Source organism: Leopardus geoffroyi, chromosome A3 (assembly GCF_018350155.1).
Source record: "Leopardus geoffroyi isolate Oge1 chromosome A3, O.geoffroyi_Oge1_pat1.0, whole genome shotgun sequence".
NCBI lineage: Eukaryota > Metazoa > Chordata > Mammalia > Carnivora > Felidae > Leopardus > Leopardus geoffroyi.
In genome coordinates, this window is record NC_059336.1 from 26,165,845 (window position 1) to 26,186,662 (window position 20,818).

At 45.7% G+C, this 20,818-nt stretch overlaps 1 protein-coding gene across 2 annotated transcripts; it reads left to right on the top strand.

The window, feature by feature from the left end:
* Positions 1 to 1,353: 1,353 nt before the first annotated feature.
* On the top strand, positions 1,354 to 20,564 carry COMMD7 (COMM domain containing 7). Of its 2 annotated transcripts, none has more exons than XM_045444908.1 (9): positions 1,354 to 1,573; positions 8,985 to 9,038; positions 9,133 to 9,235; positions 18,107 to 18,163; positions 18,249 to 18,286; positions 18,928 to 19,018; positions 19,329 to 19,378; positions 19,762 to 19,810; positions 20,330 to 20,564. In XM_045444908.1, exons 1-9 carry the CDS (start codon positions 1,490 to 1,492, stop codon positions 20,404 to 20,406), a joined length of 603 nt encoding a protein of 200 aa, XP_045300864.1. In that variant the 5' UTR covers positions 1,354 to 1,489; the 3' UTR covers positions 20,407 to 20,564. The 2 variants fall into 2 exon arrangements, with proteins under 2 accessions (XP_045300864.1, XP_045300863.1); XM_045444907.1 differs by having other exon boundaries at positions 1,395 to 1,573; positions 19,735 to 19,810.
* The last annotated feature ends 254 nt before the right edge of the window (positions 20,565 to 20,818 follow it).

Consider the following 20,818-nt stretch of genomic DNA (forward strand, 5'->3'; position numbering starts at 1 on the left):
CTGGAGGGTGAGTCAGGGGGCTTGAGTTCAGTTCCTATCTGTCCGTAACTTGAAGGTTTACTCTCTTCCAGGTAACTTGGAGTTGGACAAGTGCTCTGCATATATTTTCAAAGCACTTTGTGCTTCTTGGCATCAGTTAACAATTTCATGCACATGTGAGTTTCCCATGTGTGTGTCTGCTATCCTGAGTAAACTCTGACTTGTCCCAAGTCAGGCACCGCATCTGGTTGCAGTGTGGTATCCCAGCACCTCTCACGGCATCTACTCCACAGTGGACACCGGATATTATCTAATGAATGAGTACACGAGTGAAATACTGACTAAAGGGGAGGTGCTTGGCCTCTAGGTAGAAGGCATTTTGTTCATACCCGTCCAGAGGGTGTTTAGTAAAAGGTAGAGAAGAAAGCCTGGTAGGGAAAGCCAGCCAATCCTTTCCACGGTCCCCCATTCCACGTTTCTAGGCACCACCTCCCTACCCTCAAAGTTGAGTGCAGGGGTAGGTGAAGAGGCTCTTGGACTTGGGAGTCCTGTCCTAGGTTCCAGGGAGCATCTCTCAGTTTTCTTCTCTGTCCAGTGGAGATCAGGGTAAAAGTTACTTGGGGCTGTGGGAGGTCCTTGGGAAGAGACAGACTGGGGATTAAAGTGTTTCAGGGGCTGCAGTGATTACCACTGTCATAATAATCTCACTTCATGGACCTGACCACCACCACCCTTCCTGGTATTATCACAGTCTTAGCACTTCTTTGGGGCAGTGTCCTCCACTCCAGAGGTTCTCAAAGCGTGGTCCCTAAGTAGTTGCTGGAAATCCAAGTTCTCAGGCTCCACACTAGACCCTTCCAGATGAGATGCTTTGGGGGTGGGGCCCAGCAATCTGCTTTACAACAAGACCTCCAGAAGATGCTGATGCAAGCCCAACTTTCAGACCTTACTGCTCTGCTCTGATGTAAGCTCTCCTGGAGACACTGGGCCTGCACTGTTCACTTCTCTATCCGCGGGGCCTGGCACGGTCAGCGTGCAATTAATATCTGCTGAATGCATAATAACTATCATAATGATAGCCACTAACCATTGATCGAGGGCCTCCTTTGTGCCAGGCTATGTTCTGAACGTTTTAGGAGGATTAGCTCAGTTAAGCAGCCGTCGCTGGGATCACGTTACAGATAGGGAAACTGAGGCTCAGGGAGGCCAAGGGTATTGAGGTGTTCTGGGGTCACCTAGCGGGAGATCCGGCATGGAATCCCGCGTTTCGCGGCTGGGCGCCTCCGGCCTCTCCAGGGGTCGCAGCGGCCGCACGCTCCTGCTGCCCCGCCCCGGGGCCCGCGCGTGTCCGCGGCTCCGCGACTGCCCCGCCCCGAGGCCGGCCGGGGGAGGAGCGCGGCGGCGGCCGGAGGGCCCGTGGCGAAAGTGCGGCTGCGGAAGCTCGGCGAGGCGGACGGCGGCGAGGGAGGAAGCTGGGAGGCGGCGGGCGCTGCGAGGCCGGGCCGACGCCATGGGCCGCCTGCACTGCACGCAGGACCCGGTGCCCGAGGCCGTGGGCGGCGACATGCAGCAGCTGAACCAGCTGGGCGCGCAGGTGGGCCGGGCGGCCGGGGCGCGGGCCCGCGACGGTCCCGAGGGCCGAGGGAGGGGAGGGGTGTGGGCCGAGGGCCGCCTGGGGGCGGGGAGAGTCCGGGGCGCGGTGTGGCCTTAGGGACATTCAGGGGCGGGCTGAGAGGGAAATTGGGGTCTGAGGACAGTTCGGGGGGCCGAGGGCTCTAAGGAGGCCTTAGGGCCAGCTGAGGGGTCCCGGGGGCGTGGGGACTCAGACGTGGGACTTCCGGGAGGCGTGAGAACGGGGAGGGATCTCGGAGGAGGAATTGAGGGGAGCCTCGATGAGGCTGAAAGCATTGTGGGGAACCGAGGGAACAGACTGGGGTGTCGGGAGGCCTAGGGAGTTTGGGGAGTTGTGGAATTTGAGTCGTTCAGTAGGGAGGCCAACTGGGGAGACTGAGGGTCTTTGCATCCTCTGGGAGCCCGGGGGTGGGGGTGGGGGAGCCTGGAGTAGGGGCAGGTAATCCGGGGTCGCATGTGGGTTTGGGTAATGGCCAGGCCAGGGTGGGACTGTCCTACCTCCCAATTAAGAGGAATACCTGGCAGTCCTCAAAGAAAGAAGCCATATAGTCTACACAGTGGAGGACCCCTCCCCCGCCCCCCCACCTTGATAGTGGAAGTGGGGAGGCTGATTTTTGCCTGTTCGGGCAGCAAATGCCAGCCAGCCGACTTCCTGTCCTTGTGCTGGTCGGGATGCCCTTTTCAAAGCACCAAGGCAGCGAAAATAAATAGGTTAAAATGACACTTCTCACCACCATTGTAAAGGTGCATCTGTTTCCCCCCACCAAGTCTTAACTTCCCAGGAGATGGGGTTCCCTGTCCTTCATCTCAGCATCCCCTACAACCTATTGTTTTCTCCTAAAGTAATTGCAATGCCAGACATATTCTGAAGCCCCTTTGTCCAACAGAAATAAATTGCGAGCCACATGTCTAATTTTACATTTTCTAGCAGTCACATGTAAAAATTAAAAAGAAGGTGCCTGGCTGTGACTCTTGATCTCAGGATTGTGTGTTCAAGTCCCACATTGGGAGTAGAGATTACTTGACAATAAAATCTTTAATAAATAAGTAAAGAAATAAATAAACAGAAAGCTAATTTAATGTTTTCTTTAATCCAGTATATTAAAATACTATCATTTCAATATCTAATCCACATAAAAAATATCAATGGGGGATATTTTACTTTTTAGTACTAATTTTTCTGATTCTGGTGTGCATTTCACATTTACAGCATATCTCAAATTAGACTAGCCTTTTTATTTTTAATAGGGTTTTGAGTTTTTTTTCTTTATTTTAGAGAGAGAGCCCAAGCTGGGGAGCGGGGAGAGAGAGAAAGAATGAATCTCAAGCAGGCTCCATGCTCAGCGTGAGCCCAACAAAAGACTGAATCCTGCCACCCTGGGATCATGACCTGAGCTGAAATCAAGATGCTCAACCAACTGAGCCACCCAGATGTCCCTAGACTAGCCTTTTTCAAGTGTTTAATAGCTACATGTGGCTAGTGGCCACTGTTTATCATACAGCACTTCTAAGTGCTTTTATGTATATTACGTCATTGAGTCTTTACAGACACCCTAGGCAGTAGGTTTTATTATCATCCCCATTTTACAGATTAAGGAAACTGGATCACAGAGTGGTTGAACAAAAATAGCTGTCATTTATGGAGCATGTACCATGTGGCAGGCACTGTTTTCAGTGCTTTATGTGTAGCAACTCTAAAAGGTAGGTGCTGGGGCGCCTGGGTGGCTTGGTCAGTTGGGCGTCCGACTTCAGCTCAGGTCATGATCTCACGGTCCGTGAGTTCGAGCCCCGCGTCAGGCTCTGTGCTGACAGCTCAGAGCCTGGAGCCTGTTTCAGATTCTGTGTCTCCCTCTCTCTCTGCTCCTCCCCTGTTCATGCTCTGTCTCTCTTTGTCTCAAAAATAAATGTTAAAAAAAGTTTAAAAAAAAATAAAAGGGGGGCGCCTGGGTGGCTCAGTCGGTTAAGCGTCTGACTTCAGCTCAGGTCACGATCTCACGGTCCATGAGTTCGAGCCCCGCGTCGGGCTCCGGGCTGATGGCTCAGAGCCTGGAGCCTGCTTCCGATTCTGTGTCTCCCTCTCTCTCTGCCCCTCCCCCGTTCATGCTCTGTCTCTCTCTGTCTCAAAAATAAATAAACATTAAAAAAATTTAAAAAAAATAATAAATAAAAGGTAGGTGCTGTTATAATTCCCATTTTACAGATAAGAAAAATGGTTCAGGGAAAGAAATTGACCTGGTTTTTTTTTTTTTTAATGTTTATTTATTTACTTTTGAGAGAGAAGCAGGGGAGGGATAGAGAAAGGGAGACACAGAATCTGAAGCAGGCTCCAGGCTCCAAGCTGTCAGCACAGAACCCGACGCAGGGCTTGAATGCCTGAAATGTGAGATCATGACCCAAGCTGGAGTCTGACGCTTAACCGACTGAGCCACCCAGACACCCCAGAAATTGACCTGTTTAAGGTCAGGCACCGGGGGTGGTAGAGCCCGGAATTCAGGACCTGATGCTTGATTTTAGATTCCGGGGAATTAAATATACAGAACAGAGCTTTCCAGATGACCTCCCTGCCCAGGTTGCTTAGCTTTTACTTGTATGTGTGGCAGGATTTTCTGGAAGACTTCCATGTGGAGAATAAAAAAGATTCTGCTGCTAAAAAACTTTTGAAGCTACAGGATGCTATGACGCCTAAGGTTACCTCCTCCAATTTGGTATTCATGGAAAAATATAAACCACGTCCTTTAAAATCAGAGCTTGCTTTTTACTCATTCTAACCTTAAACTACACTCTGGACCTTTAACCCTTTTCTCTTAAGTTTATTTATTAATTTTAGTAATGTCTACACCCAGTGTAGGGCTCAGACTCACAACCCCGAGAGATCAAGAAGTGTGTGCTCTTCTGGCTGAGCCAGCCAGGTGCCCCTTTACCTTGGTTTTTAACACAGAAAGCTTCTTCCTGATGAGCAACTTAGCAGAGTCCTTTCCCTGCCTTTTGTTGGGTGATCAGATTTCCCCGAGTACCCACTCTATTAGCCGAATTTATTTTGAAGTCTGAGGCCTAGATATCAAGGAGAAAAAGAATCATTGTATTAATGTGGGCATCACCATTTGTTGCTCACTCTGTGGGTATTTATCTGAATACCCTACTGTACCCAAATAACCACTAAACACAGTGAGGTGTGCAAAGGGTTGATGGACACAGCCTCTTATGCTGGGGAAATTTTGATCTGCTAGGGCAGGTCAGAAAATGGAGACAAAGTACAGTGCTGAGTTCACCTAGATACATCCTGTAATGGCTTGGACCAGTCCTAGGTAATGTGGAGCCTTGAGAATATGATTTTAAAAATCATAATTTTGGGGGCACCTGGGTGGCTCCGTCGGTGAAGCGTCCAACTTTTCACTCAGGTCGTGATCTCACGGTCTTTGAGTTCGAGCTCCTCAAGCTGTGCTGACAGCTCAGAGCCTGGAACCTGCTTGGGATTCTGTGTCTCCCTCTCTCTCTCTGTCCCTCCCCTGCTCGCTCGCTCTCTCTCTCTCTCTCTCTCAAAAATAAATAAACATTAAAAAATATTTTAAAAATAAAATAAAAATAATTTTTAGAATGGTTATTTGAGAGGAAAATCAGAAAAATATAAAGAAGAATGAGGCGCCTAGGTGGCTCAGTTGGTTGAGTGTCCGACTCTTGATATCAGCTCAGGTCGTAATCTTGCAGTCTTGGGATCGAGTGGAGTGTCAAATGGACTCTTGTGTGGGGAGCCTGCTTGGGATTCTCTCTCTCCCTCCCTTCCCCCATCCCCCCTACTCCCACCTCCCCACTGTCCCCCTCACGTGGGCATGTGTGCACTCTCTCAAATAAATGAACATTAGAAAAAAAAGAAACGGTCTGTAATCCTCTCATCTAGCTAGAAATGAAAGCAACACATGCAGTTAGAAAATTTAAACAGTATTCAAGGTATAAAGTTAAAATACCTGTTTCTCTTCTCTGCAGAAATTGACATTTTAATAGTTTCTTGTGTATCTTTGGAGAAAAAAAAAAAGTCTGCCTCTGCCTGTATATATATGGGTAGCCTTTAAAACATTTTCTTTTTTACACAAGAGATTAGGCTAGCCTCTTTCTCTTTTGCATGATATTCTTTGAAATGCATCTACCATAATTTGTTTAACTAGCCCTCTGTTAATAGACACTCCAGTTGCTTTCAGTCTTTTGTTTTTCTGAACAGTGCTGCCGAGAGGAACTGCTTTGTGTAAATGTGGCTGGGTTTACCTTTGGGAACATATCTGAAGGGTGTTCTTCCTGCAATCAATTACGAGGTCAAGAGATATGAGCATTTAAACATTAGATATGACCATCAGGGCGCCCGGGTGGCTCAGTTGGTTAAGCGTCCCACTTCAGCTCAGGTAATGATCTCATGGTTCGAGCCCCACATGGGGCTCACTGCCATCAGTGTGGAGCCCACTTCAGATCCTCTGTCTCCCTCTCTCTCTGCCTTTCTCCCCACTCGCACTGTCTCTCAAAAATAAACGTTTTTTAAAAATAAATTAAAAAATAAAAATTAGATATGACTATCAAATTGCTGTCTGGAAAGGTTGCCCCAGTTTGTCCTCTCATCAGCAGTGGGAGCACATCTGTTTCCTGGCACTTACTTGCATCAGCACTGGTGTCATCAGACCTTTATTTTTGAAGATTTGATAAGTAAAGCAGTGGCATTTCCTTATTTTACTTATTTGCATTTCTCATCTGGAATGATCTGGAGCATCTTTCCATGTATTCGCTAGTGAGAACAGTTAAGATTTTGATTTCTCGGATGGTGATGGGCAGGTGAGTATTCCAGAGGGAGACAGCTATGCAGATACAAAAAGGCAAAGAATGAGGAAAGTATTTAGGGAGATTTATTCAACAAATACTTAACTATGCACTTTCATTAACTAAGGCTCTGTGACCATACAAACGTATACAAGGAACCTTCTCTGCTAAGACAAGTCTTTTCTTATCAAGATTTAAAATTCTAAGTGCCCTCAGGCAAGGTTCCAAGAGGGAGCCTTAGAAGTTAAGAATCTGGGTAGGTCACTTTCTTGTTGGGAGGGTCATTGTGTCTTGGCAGAGCATTGAAGGATAAAGGAGGGTTTGGAAAAGTGGAGATAGGGATGGGGGTCAGCATGTCCTGCAGACCAGATTAAGTTGAGGCTCCCCTTGAGAGGAGACATGGGGGAATGAGGCCTCACAGGGAGGTTGAGCCTGAATGCTAGGCTGAGGCCTGGAAATAGAAAAGCTGCTGGAGGGCTTCATAGCTGCTCTCTTTCTTAAAAGGCTCAGGGTGGCAAAGGGTCAGCCAAAGATCTGATGGTCCACAGATTCACAGCTGAAAAAAAATAAATAAATAAAGGAAAACTCACAGTTTGAGGACACTGTCTGAAGCTTTTCCCTGACTTTTCTTGTTTTTACTATATAGAATCAGCAGTTAGGCAAAGCTATTATCATAAATACCACAGAAAGACAACCCCTGGGTCAGCATTGGTTAAAATGTTTCCAGGGAATATCTATGAAGTTTTGAGAAGGTAGATACTTATGTGCCATTGGCTGGTGGAAATGTAAATCCATGCAACTTCTTTGCAAGGCAACTTGGCACCATTTTACACAGAATTTAAAATGCACATATTATTTGACCTAAGAAATTTTTAAAAAGTATTTTGTAGACACGTATGTCAAAAAAATATGTGGGAGGATATTCATTGCAGCATTGCAGTAACATCAACAAAGCACATGTGCACACACACGGATATACACACACACACACTAATGTTCATCCCTAGGGAGCTAAATTATACTGTCTATGCAGTTGAATACCATGCACTTGTTAAAAGAACTGGGTAGAGGGGCACCTGACTGGCTCAGTTGGTGGAGCGTGTGTCTCTTGATCTCCGGGTTGTGAGTTCAAGCCCCCTGTTGGGTGTAGAGATTACTTAAAAATAAACTCTTGGGGGGAAAAACTGGGTAGAATTATATCTACTGACAAGATCAATCTCTAAGATATAATTGAATGTAAAAAGGCAAGATGCAGTGTGTGGGTTCACTTACATCCCATTTGTATTTATTTAAAAATTTTTTTAAGTTTATTTATTTCGAGAGACAGAGAGGGAGTGCAAGTGGGAGAGGGGCAGAGAGAGAGGAGAGAGAGAATCCCAAGCAGGGTCCACACTCAGCACAGAGCTCAATGCAGGGCTTGAACTCATGAACAGTGACATCATGACCTGAGACAAAGTCGAGAGTCAGACACTTAACTGAGCCATCCGGGCTCCCCTAAAATAAAATCTTTAAAAAAAAAAAAAAAAGAAGAAGAAGAAGAAGTGTCTGTTCTAAGTGTATAAGGAAGTGTAAATTTTACTGTTTTGTTATATACATAATAATGTTTATTGTGGGGGAAGAAATCCAGAAAATATGGATAGAGAAAACAGAAGAAAATAAAAATCACCCAAAATCTCACTCCACAGAAATAACTGCTTTAAAAAACAAGGTAGAGGGGCGCCTGGGTGGCGCAGTCGGTTAAGCGTCCGACTTCAGCCAGGTCACGATCTCGCGGTCCGTGAGTTCGAGCCCCGCGTCGGGCTCTGGGCTGATGGCTCGGAGCCTGGAGCCTGTTTCCGATTCTGTGTCTCCCTCTCTCTCTGCCCCTCCCCCGTTCATGCTCTGTCTCTCTCTGTCCCAAAAATAAATAAACGTTGAAAAAAAAAAAAAAAAACAAGGTAGAGGGACACCTGGGTGGCTCAGTCAGTTGAGCACCCAACGTCGACTCAGGTCATGATCTCATGGTTTGTGAGTTCAAGCCCCGCGTAAGGTTCACTGTTGTCCGTGAAGAGGCCACTTCAGATCTGTCCCCCTCTCTCTGCCCCTCCCCCACTTGCGTTTTCTCAAAAAAAAAAAAAAAAAAAAAAAACCAGAGAAAAAGTTTATGAAGTATGTTAACATTTGTGTGGGGCAGAATAAGAAATTATATATTTGGATTGGCTTATGTTTGAATAATAAGTATGTGGAAATATAAACAAAACAACTGCTATTAATCTTCCAATGATTTTCCTTTCAGGCTGTGTGTGTGTGTGTATTTGGACCCTTGAGATGTGCATGTGCATGTGTGTGCATACACTCACAGTCTCTCAATACATATCTCCGGGTGTTGCACTAAGATATACAAGTTTTTCAGACAATATGGTGATACTGATATATTGACACTGGGTAGTGGGTATTGTGAATATTTGAACTATAAGATGATCAGACAGGTGTCAGCACCTGTGTGTTCTCTCCAAAGGGTCTATATGTGGATGAGATGTGGGAACACTGACCCAGGAGTAGAATTTTGCTGATGTTCTGTGTTATTCTCTTCACAGCAGTTCTCAGCCTTGACAGAAGTGCTTTTCCACTTCCTAACTGAGCCAAAAGAGGTAAAGTACCTTGTGATAAGGAGAGTGCTGAGTGTGGGTCTAACAGCCCTGAGATGCTTAGAAAGTGAAGGCCTGGCTTGTTCCCTCTCTGCAGGTGGAAAGGTTTCTGGCTCAGCTCTCTGAGTTTGCCACCACCAATCAGATCAGCCTTGGCCCTCTCAGAAGCATTGTGAAAAGCCTCCTTCTGGTTCCAAATGGTGAGTAGCCTCTCTTAGCAGCTGAGGCCAGAGACGTTCTTTGAACAGTGTTTCAGACCACGGAGTTGGCCAGCGTGCTTTGGGCGCTGAGCCAGTGCATTCAATGGAGAACCAGACGTGGGCGGGACTCAGTCTAGGAGGGAAGCCAGGTACACAGATCACCACAGTAGAGTGAACTAGAGGTACAGCTAAAAGTGCAGTCTGTATCCCAGCTTCCATCCCCAAACCGCTATCTGGTCCCCTGCACATTGTATAGAAATCGAGAGTAGGCAGTTAGCTTCCTTTTGCGAAATTAGAGCAATCTGGCAAAATATTTTGAATTTACTGATTTTTAAAATGGGGCTTATCTATATATATTTTTAAAGATTTTATTTTGGGGGGGGGCACCTGGGTGGCTCAGTTGGTTAAGTGTCCAACTTAAGCTCAGGTCATGATCTCAGGGTTTGTGAGTTCAAGTCCCACGTCGGGCTCTGTGCTGACAGCTAGAGCCTGGAGCCTGCTTCCGATTCTGTGTCTTCTTCACTCTCTCCCTTCCCCACTCATGCTCTGTCTCTTTCTCTCTCTCTCTCTCTCTCAAAAATAAATAAACATTAAATATCCAACGTGGGACTTGAACTCACAACCCGGAGATCAAAAGTCACATGTTCTACTGATTGAGCCAGTCAGGCAGGCACCCCACGGGCTTGTATTTTTTTTTTTAATGTGGTAAAATATGCATAATGTAAAATTTACCATTTTAACCATTTGGGGTTTATATTTTGTATGTGGTTTTTCGTTTCAGATTTCTGGAAATTAATTTCCGTTTTTTTTGTTTTTTGTTTTTTTTTCAAAAATATTAGTCCACAATGGATTCAAAATAGAAAAGGTCTTCCATGACAGATGGTTTCAGAGGTAGAGTTTGCCTAGAGCAATCAGGAAAAGTTTCTAGCCAGGAGGGAGGCGATCACAAAGGTTTAGCTGTAGAGATATCCATTACAGCACTGTTTTAATGGTCTAGAACAATTAGAAACCAATAGCCCAATAGTTGGAGATTAGTATAATGTGCTGTTTCTACAGGGGAACATCATGGGGGTCAAAAATTCATGTTCTGAGTTAGGTAGACGTGGGTCTGTCACTCGATGAGTAGTGTGACTTTGTCCAAGTACCCTATGTCTCCCAACCCCAAGCAGCAGCCCCTCTCTCATGTTTTCCCTCCAGTCTGAGCTTTTTCTTGGTGTGTGGAGGGGGCTTGTTTTGAAGACTGAGATAATATAAAACATATGCTTAACATAGTACCTCAGTAAAAGGTTGCTCTAATTTTTGAAATTCTGTAATAATTTAAAAAGACGCTATCAAGGAAATGTAATGATATGGAAAATCTTTCGCAGTACAATAGTTTAATAAAAATAACAGTTTATAAAACTGTTTAATAAAAATAATAGCTTATAAAACTACCGCAGTCCTACTTTTGTAACAAAAACAAAAAAGAATGTTAACTGTGACTATATTATCTGGGTGGAGGGTCAGCAGGTTGTCTTGTTTATTGTTGGCTATGTTTTGCCTAAAAAGTTGCTAGAATTTGGCAACTTAATTAAAAGTTAATTTTATGTAAAGAGAGGGGCGACGTTTGAGCCCAGTCTCAAAGAATGAGTCCATGCCGACCCGGCTGAAAGTGGGTGAAACAGCATCCCCGGTTTGCACGTTTTACAAATTGGTAACGGGCTGATGTTCCCCAGGCTCTCAGCCCGGTGCTGCGCTGAAAGTTGGACGCCCTCCCATGTCTCTGGGCAGGTCCTTTCCTTTGCCTGTCATAGGTTCTTGATGTTCTGGGGGCTCGAATCAGAACCTCCCGATGTTTCCAACTGTGACATTTTCTCATCCTCTGTGTGTGTGATTCTCACATTTTTTGCTCTCGTGGCGGCGGGTTAAAGGCACGTGAACCAAAGGCTGTAGGAGGATGTGCGGTCTTTTGTAACGCAGGCATACATTTTTCATTGCACACCTACAACAGTGTGGAGCTGTTGGAGAGTCAGAAGGGAAAGATCCCCTTTGACCCTCATGCTGCTCTTGTCTGCAGACACCATCGCAATTTAATTTTGCTGTGTATCCTTTTATATTTTCACACGCGTGTGCATTCATGTTCTGTTTGCCGCAAATGGTAAACCATAAAAGTGCTCGTGCAGCTTGTATTTTGTCATACCTGTTACGTCATGGGGACCTGTCCATGTGAACCTCATTCTTCTCAGGGCTGTATGTGCCGTGGACTGGATGTATCTTTTAACCATCTGTCTCCTGCGGCCGGACATTTTAGTTCTAGCCCTTCACTCTTAGAAACAGTGCTGTGGTGAACATCCTTAGGACATGGTGCCCTCCTGAGTGTGAGCGTTAGGATAGCTGCCCGGCATGCAGAACCAGGATCTTCTTTCTCATTCTCTAGCCTACATCTGTGGGAGTGGGTTTGTCTGCAGGTGGGGACCTGTCCACCCACCAGCTGTTGTGGACACTGATTTTTCAGGAGACCTCTGTCTTCTGGCGTCCCTGCCTCCCTCCTTTGCTGTCTTCCTTAGCTCTGCTCCCCATGCCCCTCAGCCCTGTCAGACTGCCTTCACCCCTCCCCAGCCCGGGAACTCCCACCAGAAAGCCTTCCTAAACCACTTCAGTCTGCAGTGACCTCCCTTCCTCTCAGCTCCCGAGAGATGGTATTTATCTACAGTTACCATTTTGGGCCACAATCACTTACAGTTTTCTATTGTTCATGCTGTTTTACATGTGTCTGTTTTGTGGCTTCGACAGAGAGCTTGTTCTTTGAAGCCAGAGGAAGATCTCATACTTCTTTCCTGAGCCAAGGTTACAAGTAAAGTGATGACATGAAGCGATGCTCAGTATATGCTGCGTGAGTTGAACTGAACCTGGGGGGGTCCTGTCGCCTCCCAGGGGATGTCGGCGTATGTTTTTCAGGCAAGATTGGTTGTCATTGTTTACAGCAGATCATTTTCTATAGGTGCAGAGAACCCCAAGGAACTCAGCATACCAATCAAGAGATGGGCTTTGCAGTCTCACGTGGATTTGAGGGTCGATCACATCACCTATGTAGCTATTCAGCCTTGGGCAAATCAACCTCAGTTTCACATCTGAAAAATGGAGCGATAAGAGCAGTTTATGGTGGTGGCATTAGGAAGGAATGAGTTAATATATGCAAAGCACTTAATTCGGTGCTTGCTAAGCTTCGCTTTATGTATTGTAGTTGATTTCAGTCCTATGACTCCTCAGACTATGAGGACTGAGCAGCTGAGAGTGTAACTTATAAGTCACTTGTCCTTTTCCTCAGCCCGGAATAAGTTCTTAGTCCTTCGTGCCTTCTTGTGGCAGTGGCGTCTCCAACAGGGCTCTTCCATCCCAGGTTCCAGCCTGGCCTGGAGTATGGGCTGCAGCACAGCGGGGGGTCACGCTGCACCTCACAACTGTTTGCTTCACATGATGACATCTGTAGCCCTCAGAGTGGCGTTCAAGGCCTTTCCCAATCTCATCTGAAATACAAGGGCCTCGAGGTCCTCACCTCCTTCCTCATCCCGGGCCTGCCTTGCAGTAAGACCTCCTTGTTAGAGCTGGAGGAGCCTCAACCCTCCAGATCAGTTGTCCCCAACTTGGTGTTTTCATCCAGAAAAGGCTTATGTGGTCGGCTAGAAGCAGGAAACACGGTCCCCTCCCACTCCCCCAGCCTTGGAACCTTGAAGAGACACACACATTAACATATCTTGGGCTCTGAAAAGTCCTGCAATAAAGAAACCTGCTTATCCGGTATCTGAGAAACAGTTAACCATGAAACCCTCCTTCTCCTTCTCCTCCTCCTCCTCCTCCTCCTCCTCCTTGTAGGGGGAGGGTCAAGTAAAACCTTTTTGTAAAGGCTGATCTGGTCTAATCTTTGCCTTGTAGATAGAGACAGAGTCCTAGAGAGAAGAAGTGACTTGCTTAGGATCTTACAGTAGAAAAGCTGGGGCTACTACCTCCCTTGGTTGGTGTAAAGCCCAGTGGTTTGTGTGTGTGTGTTTTAATGTTTTTCTTTTACTAACTAGTGTGTAATTCTTAAAAAAACACCTGACTTCAGGGACACCTGGGTGGCTCAGTTAGGTGTCTGACTTCAGCGCAGGTCATGACTTTGCAGTTTGTGAGTTGGAGCCCATGGAGCGTCGGGCTCCGTGCTGACAGCTCAGAGCCTGGAGCCTGCTTTGGATTCTGTGTCTCCCTCTCTCTGCCCCTTGCCCGCTCACGCTCTGTCTCTCTCTCTCTCTCTCTCTCTCTCTCAAAAATAAATGAACATTAAAAAAATTTTTAAAAAACACCTGACTTCAATAGTTATCAGCCCATAGCCAGACTGTTTCATGTACAATCCATCCACTTCTCACTGCTCTCCAAACTGGATTATTTTAAAGCAAGTCTCAGGTCATATCATTTCATTTCTGAATACCTGATTACCATCTCTAAAAAATAAATTTTTTCCCCCTTATCAAACCACAGTGCCATTATCTAAAATTAAAATATGCAGTCAGTGTTCTAGTGTCCCCATTGTCTCACACATTTTATTTGTCTATAGTTGGTTGCTTTCGTCAGGATCCAGGGAGGGCCCCGCATTGCATTTGGTTGCTGGATGTCCCCTCGTATGCTTACTTGTCACCACGGCTACTTAACAGCTTTGAGATCTTGAGCCGAGTTACTGAACCTCTCTGAAAATCTGTTTTCTTCAGAAAACAGAGCTCCTAATAGTAGCTCATATATCATTATATGAATAAAGATAATAACTGTAAAATCCTTCAGTAAGCGGTGGCCGCACTGTTGCTAATATTATGATTGTTATCATTACGAGTTGTCTCCCAGACACAGGGAGCTCCCAGATTACAGATTACTTGGCTATAGGGCTACTACTGAAGTCTGGTTTTATTTTTTTATTAAAAAAAATTTTTTTTTACTTTTTTTGTTTTTTACTTTTATTTTAAACTTTTTGAGAGACAGAGAGAGACAGAGCATGAATGGGGAAGGAGCAGAGAGAGAGGGAGACACAGAACTTGAAGCAGGCTCCAGGCTCTGAGCTGTCGACACAGAGCCTGATGCAGGGCTCGAACTCATAGACCACAAGATCATGACCTGGGCTGAAGTCAGACATTTAACCGGCTGAGCCACCCAGGTGCCCCTATTAAGAAAAAATTTTTTAATGTTTACTTATTTTTGAGAGAGACACACAGTGTGAATGAGGGAGGGACAGAGAGGGAGGGAGATACAGAATCTGAAGCAGCCTCCAGGCTCTGAGCTGTCAGCACAGAGCCCAATGCAGGGCTCGAACCCACGAACTGTGAGATGGTGACCTGAGCCAAAGTCAGATGCGCAACTGACTGGGCCACCCAGGCACCCCAAAGCCTGGTTTTATTTTAATACGTAGCAAGATATGTGGCCCTTGTGGACACTCAGTAACTGGTTTTTTTACGAAAAGTTGATAATTCCCCTTCATTTCTCCCAAAGGAGTTCTTTCTGGCTGGGCAAAAATAGAGTAATCGACAATGAACAATAGTCACAAATGGTATTAAACAGCTGTAGAACTAAGTTCCCCAGCACTCCCAACCTCACTTCCCTCTATTACTTCTTTCTATGGCACTTTTTAGTCATATTCTATGTGGCTTTCTTACTTGTCACATTATTGTTGTGGTCTTTCTCTTCCTGATAGAATGTAAGCCTCACGACCGCAGACATTGATGTTTGCCAGCATCTAGCATCGTGCTGGCACTAGTAGGTGCTCAGTAAATGCATGCACAGTGACTATGACTTCTGTCCTTCCGTGAACTTCAGGGAAGTGGATTCAGCTGGTCAGCCTTCAGGGTCAGTGATGGCTCACTAAATGTGGCTTACCATCATCTCCCATCTGCTTCCTTCTCCTGGAGTTTTAACCAAGGCTTAGTTCTTTTCCTTGAGTTTCCTTTATTACACTGAATAAGCCTATGTAGGTTTTTGGCTAGTAGAACAATTTGCTAATTTCCCAACTGTTTCCTGGCAAAACGGAAACCGTCCCCCTGGACATGCACTTCTGTGTTGTCCCCTATACTGTTTGATGGCAATAAGGGTTTACCAAGGCAGCTGTTCCAGTGACAATTGGTGCTCAAGGATTTTATAAACCATCTCAGATGGTTATATGTGTGGTTTTTTTAATGTTTATTTTTGAAAGCGAGAAAGAGTGTGAATGGGGGAAGGGAAGAGAGAGGGGGAGACACAGAATCCAAAGCAGCCTCCAAGCTCTGGACACAGAGCCCGACATGGGGCTTAAACTTATGAACTGTGAGATTATGACCTTGAGGCAAAGTCGGACACTTAACCGACTGAGCCACCCAGGCGCCCCTGGTTAGATGTGTTTAAAGATGGACATTCTCAGATTTCCCCAAGTGGCATGTCCTGGGGACTCCAGCTCTGGATTTATAGTTTTCTTTCTGTCTGACATAGAGTCAAGGCTTCAGGCCTGTCTTGTGCTTAGGGCAAAGGTATCACCAAAGGAGAAAGCTGAAAAAGAAGTTAAGAGCTATAGTCAACAATTCTGTATTATAAACCTCAAAATTGCTCAGAGGCTAGATCTTAGAGTTTCTAACCACAGAAGGGAAATGATAATTATGTGATGTGATAGAGGTATTAGCTAATGCTACATTGGCAGTCATATTGCCATATATGAATGTATCAAATCAGCAGATTGTACATCTTTAACTTACACAACGTTATAGGTCAATTATATCTTAATAAAAAGAAAGGAAGATTAATTAAGGGCTTGAGGCCTAGCATGATGCAAATATATATAGGTGTGTGTGTGTGTGTGTGTGTGTGTGTTTACACGCACACATGTATATATTTTTTAAGATTTTTTTATTTAATTTTTTTTGAATGTTTGTTTATTTTGAGAGAGAGAGAGAGAGAGAGAGAGCGAGCACATGCAGGGAAGGAGCAGAGAGAGAGGGAGAGAATCCCAAGCAGGCTCTGAGCTGTCAGCGCAGAGCCCGATGCGGGGCCCCATCTCATGAACTGGAAAATCATGACCCGAGCGGAAACCATGAGTCAGATGCTTAACCCACTGAGCAGCCACCCAGGCGCCCTGCAAATACATTTTTTTTTAAAGTACGGCGTGGGACACAACAGTGGGCACAACGGACCAAGTCTTTAGTCTCATCAAACAGACATTCTAGTGGAAAAATTGACAATAAATATGTAACATGAAACTGGGTGGTTATATATGCAATGCAGAAAAGCGTAGCAGTAGGAGGGTGCCAGTGAAGAGCGGCTCCGCTTGAAATGGAGGGGAGATGTTCAGGGAGAGGCCGGAATGACTGTGTGCAGATTTGAGGAGGAGTGTCCCCAGCAGAGGGAACTGCAAAGGCAAATGCCAGGAGGTAGGAACCTGCCTGGCATGTTGTAGAAAAAGCTGAGTGAGCAAGGGAGAGAAGAGCTTAGGGGTTCTAGAGGTGGCCGGCCGCTGCCACACGTGTATTTCAGTGTACTTTCGGGAGTGTATCTGTTGGGTGACTTATTGGCAGTGCAGTTGTTGACTGTGTGCCTTTGCCAGATTTTCTCCCCCAAAGCTTAATCTTTCTGATCTTTAGTTTTCCTGGTAAATTAAAGGCTTCGATAGCAATCCCCCACTTCAGAGTACTTTGGGATCATCAAGCAAAATATTGGATTTGAGCTAGGTATGCACTAAGGGGCTGTACATGTGGTAGTTATGAATTAATTGAATTGGCTAGGAAGTGGCCTTTTTCTAGGGCCTTTATGGCCAGGGTTTCCTGGTGTCTTGCCTTTTTTATTTCCCTATGGCTTCCTTGCTCAGTCTGATTTTGACGATAAAAGATTTCCTCCCTTTGTTTACATGGTTTATTTTGCAGCAGACAGGCTTTAGGATTGTTTTTCTGGAGTGAGATGGGGGTGGGGAGTTGGGTTTAGGGTATTACTTCAGGGCCCTCCCTGGATGGTGGTGGATATCTTCTTATTCTTTAATTAGTCATCTTCTGGAAGACTAAGAAGTGGAAAATTTTAAAGTGGTTTCCAAATTGTGACTCTAGGCTGTAGTCTGAGGTTAAACACTGAGAAGCCCAGGTTGCTGGCGACACTTTGTTTTCAGGAATTGGAGCTCGCAAGCAGAACAAAGCAGCCCCCACAGGGGAGTGATCGCAGGGCTTGTGAGGAGCTTTGCCCGGCCCCTCTGGAAGTAACTTGTGAATCATAGAGGCCAACTGTTTAGTCCGTCTTGGTTTACGTCCTGAAAGCAGGTTCTCTATGGCAGCGCTGGCCAGTGCAACTATCTAGGTAGATGGAGATGGTCTCTGATCTGTGCTGTCCAGTACAGTGGCCACTGGACCCATGTGGCTGTCGAGGACTCAGAACAGCTAGTGCAACTGAGGAACAGAATTTTAAATTTTGTTTAGTTTTAATTAATTAAAACTTAAGAGGGTGCTGGGAGAAAGAAAGAAAGAAACTTTAAATAGCCACACATCTTTATGGTTACGTATTGCCCAGCGCAGTTCTAGGCTGTTGCCCTTACGCCCAGCCTGACGTCGAGCTCTCCAATGTTGCTCCAGGAATCTGAGGCCTTATTCTTGCCTCTGATCAGGGACCCCCCAGCCCCAAGTCCATAAAGTCCTTTCTGTTGTCTCTAGCTTCCTTCGTACTTTCTGGAGGGGTGAACACCCGTGTTGTACAATACATAGAACCTGCTGTCACGTTCTCCAGTCGTTTCCTTTCTGCATCTTCTCCGCAGCTGGGTTGAGATCTTCCTGGAACCGGCCACGTCTTTGTGTATCCCTTTTGCCCGTTGATGCCTACTGCCAATTGATTACTGATTTGTCCTTTTTAACTGCTTTCTCCCCTGTTTCCCAGGTGCCTTGAAGAAGAGTCTCACAGCTGATCAGGTCCGGGCTGATTTCATAACTCTGGGTAGGTCATCACCGAGGGAGGTTGCTCAGGGTGACAGGCCCAGTGGCTCTTTATGATGTTAAAATCTCCTTCTCTTCTCTTATAGGTCTTAGTGAGGAGAAAGCCACTTACTTTTCTGAAAAGGTATCATAATTCCTCTTAATCAAGGTTAATTAAGATTGTTTGCTTTTATTTCATGAATAGAAACAAATGAGAAATGCCGACTAAGGAGAAACCACTCATCATTATGTGTTATTTCCCCAGCTTACTGGTTTTCATTTGATTTCATGCAAATAACATACATACAGCATTTAAATGGCACTATTTGGTGCATCTCTAATTTTTTGCCTCTGATTTGTCTGACTTTAATTGTCATACAGTTTTTGTTCCAATTTGGAACAAATCTTGGAATGAAAGAAAACATTTAGGGGCACCTGGGTGGCTCAGTTGGTTGAGTTTCCGACTTCAGCTCAGGTCATGATCTCATGGTTCGTGAGTTCGAGCCCTGTGTCGGCTCTCTCCTGTCAGCATGGAGCCTGCTTTGGATCCTCTGTCCTCCTCTGCCTCTCAAAAGTAAATAAAACATTAAAAGAAGAAAAACATTTATATCGTCTTCTGCCCCTCTTTGCTTCCCACATCCCCCAGATCTGTGCCTATAGGCCAGGCCCTTAGTTCTGCATTCTTCGCCTTGTCTGTATAAATAAATACATTGCCGTGTTGGGGGCAGAATGAAGAAGGGGGATTTTCCCCATTGTTATGACTTTGGCTTTTTGCTTTTGTTTCAGTGGAAGCAGAATGCCCCCACCCTTGCTCGATGGGCCATAGGACAGACTCTGATGATTAACCAGCTTATAGATATGGAGTGGAAATTTGGAGGTAACTAGTTAGAGCCGGTCCTGGGTCATTTGGGGGATGTAGGGCGGGGGTGCAGAGGCTTTCAGATAGCTTCCAGGGGGAGGACAGGTCCTCAGTCCTCAAAGACGATTGGGGCCAGCAGCGGCTGCTCTGTATTGCCATTGGGCAGCTGTTTCTATCCATGGCTCTCAGTAAGTTGACTTCCTGAAGAGCACATTTTGCTGTCCTCATACTCATCCCCACACGGCTTCTTCTGGACAGCCTGCAAGATTGGGGTATTCAGAGTCCGTTGTCAACCCATCACTTATTACTTTTGTCTCTTGTGTCACAGTGACATCCGGGAGCAGTGAACTGGAAAAAGTGGGAAGTATTTTTTTACAAGTAAGTTTCCTGATCTATGAAAATGGGTAGATTTTTGACTTGGTTAATAATTATAAAATCGACATTGGATTTTTTTTTAATACCCAGTTTGGATGTGGAGGTCCTGTGTATCTCCGAGCAGTATTGTCAGCCAAAAATGTGGCCACTGACAAGCCTACTCTCGGATTAATAGGATCCTGACATTGTTCTTAAAAGCTCGATTGTTCTGTAATCATGCAAATTGTTAGAAGTTTCAGTGATAGACGCCCAGACCGCTCCCGTCTGACTGACTCTCAAGTCCGAAGCTGGATGCTTTGATATTTAAGTGGAAGGATTTCAAGAATTTCTTTGCCCAGTTGTCATCATTTTAATTTCAGCTTTTTATTTCTTCTTTTTTTAATCAGTTAAAGTTGGTGGTTAAGAAAGGAAATCAGACTGAAAACTTGTACATAGGTGAGTCCGAATTCCCATTTGAGCCTTTTCACTCTTCCCGCGTTCTCCTCAGTCTGTGGGCTCGTGAAGCACCACAAATCATTTCTTCTAGCACAAAGTCATAACCGAGCTGTGGAGGAGCCATTCCGCTGCCTCTCCTCTCGTAAATAATAAGCCGTCGGCAGGTTGGAGACCCCACAGTTGAAGGGCCTCTTTGAAAAAGGGAAAGCGCAGGGAGAAGGGACGGCAAGACTGAAGCGCAAGCAGCCCTTGCTGCAGAAGTCGCGTTGAGCGTCCTGACTAATGCCCTTTCGTCTCTGTGCTGTGGAGTTAGGCCGCTTTTAAGTTCTGTATGGAGCCGAGAGAACCCTTCTCTGTTCAAGGCTCTCAGTTCTTTATTGTGGTCAATTACCCATCAAGAGCTGCTTAGATGTACGAAGTCAAAAAAGAAACAAAAAACTCTTTGGGTGGAAATTCGTTTTCTCGGATGATTCTGTGGAGTTGGAAACACGTACCTGAAGCTGAATTTTCTCTCCCCAGAATTAACCTTGCCCCAGTTCTACAGCTTCCTGCACGAGATGGAGCGGGTCAGAGCCAGCATGGAGTGTTTCAGCTGATGTCTGGCCCCCTTCCCTGCCCCCTCCCCTTCCATGGGTGGCTGCTCTGAGAGGCGCCTCACCCACAGGCCTGTGGGGTGCTGATAACAGCCCTGCTTGCTTCTCGGGAGCCCAGGTGCAAAGGTTTCTGGAAAACAACAGGATTAAGTACTTAAAGAGCCCTACGCGGGGCTTACTCTGTGTATTACTCTGTGAATTACTCTGTGAATCCTTTGTGAAGGGAACCTCCAGCACCTATATCTCCCAGGACACTTTTTAGGTATTCAGACAGGCTATTGCTTCTCAGATTCAGGGGAGGAAATCAGTTGTCACTTCCCCATCAAAGTTTCAGAGTAAACAGATGGTGCCATCACTCAAGATGCCCGCTGATCACCCTCCCCTCCAAAAAGCAAGGGCTTATTTATGGCTGAGG

Excerpts from the sequence above, each read along its gene's own strand:
- COMMD7 (XM_045444907.1), top strand. The coding sequence starts at position 1,490 with ATGGGCCGCCTGCACTGCACGCAGGACCCGGTGCCCGAGGCCGTGGGC. Across the intron at positions 18,287-18,927 it reads CCACTTACTTTTCTGAAAAG|TGGAAGCAGAATGCCCCCAC; the intron begins GTATCATAATTC and ends CTTTTGTTTCAG. Across the intron at positions 19,811-20,329 it reads GACTGAAAACTTGTACATAG|AATTAACCTTGCCCCAGTTC; the intron begins GTGAGTCCGAAT and ends TTCTCTCCCCAG.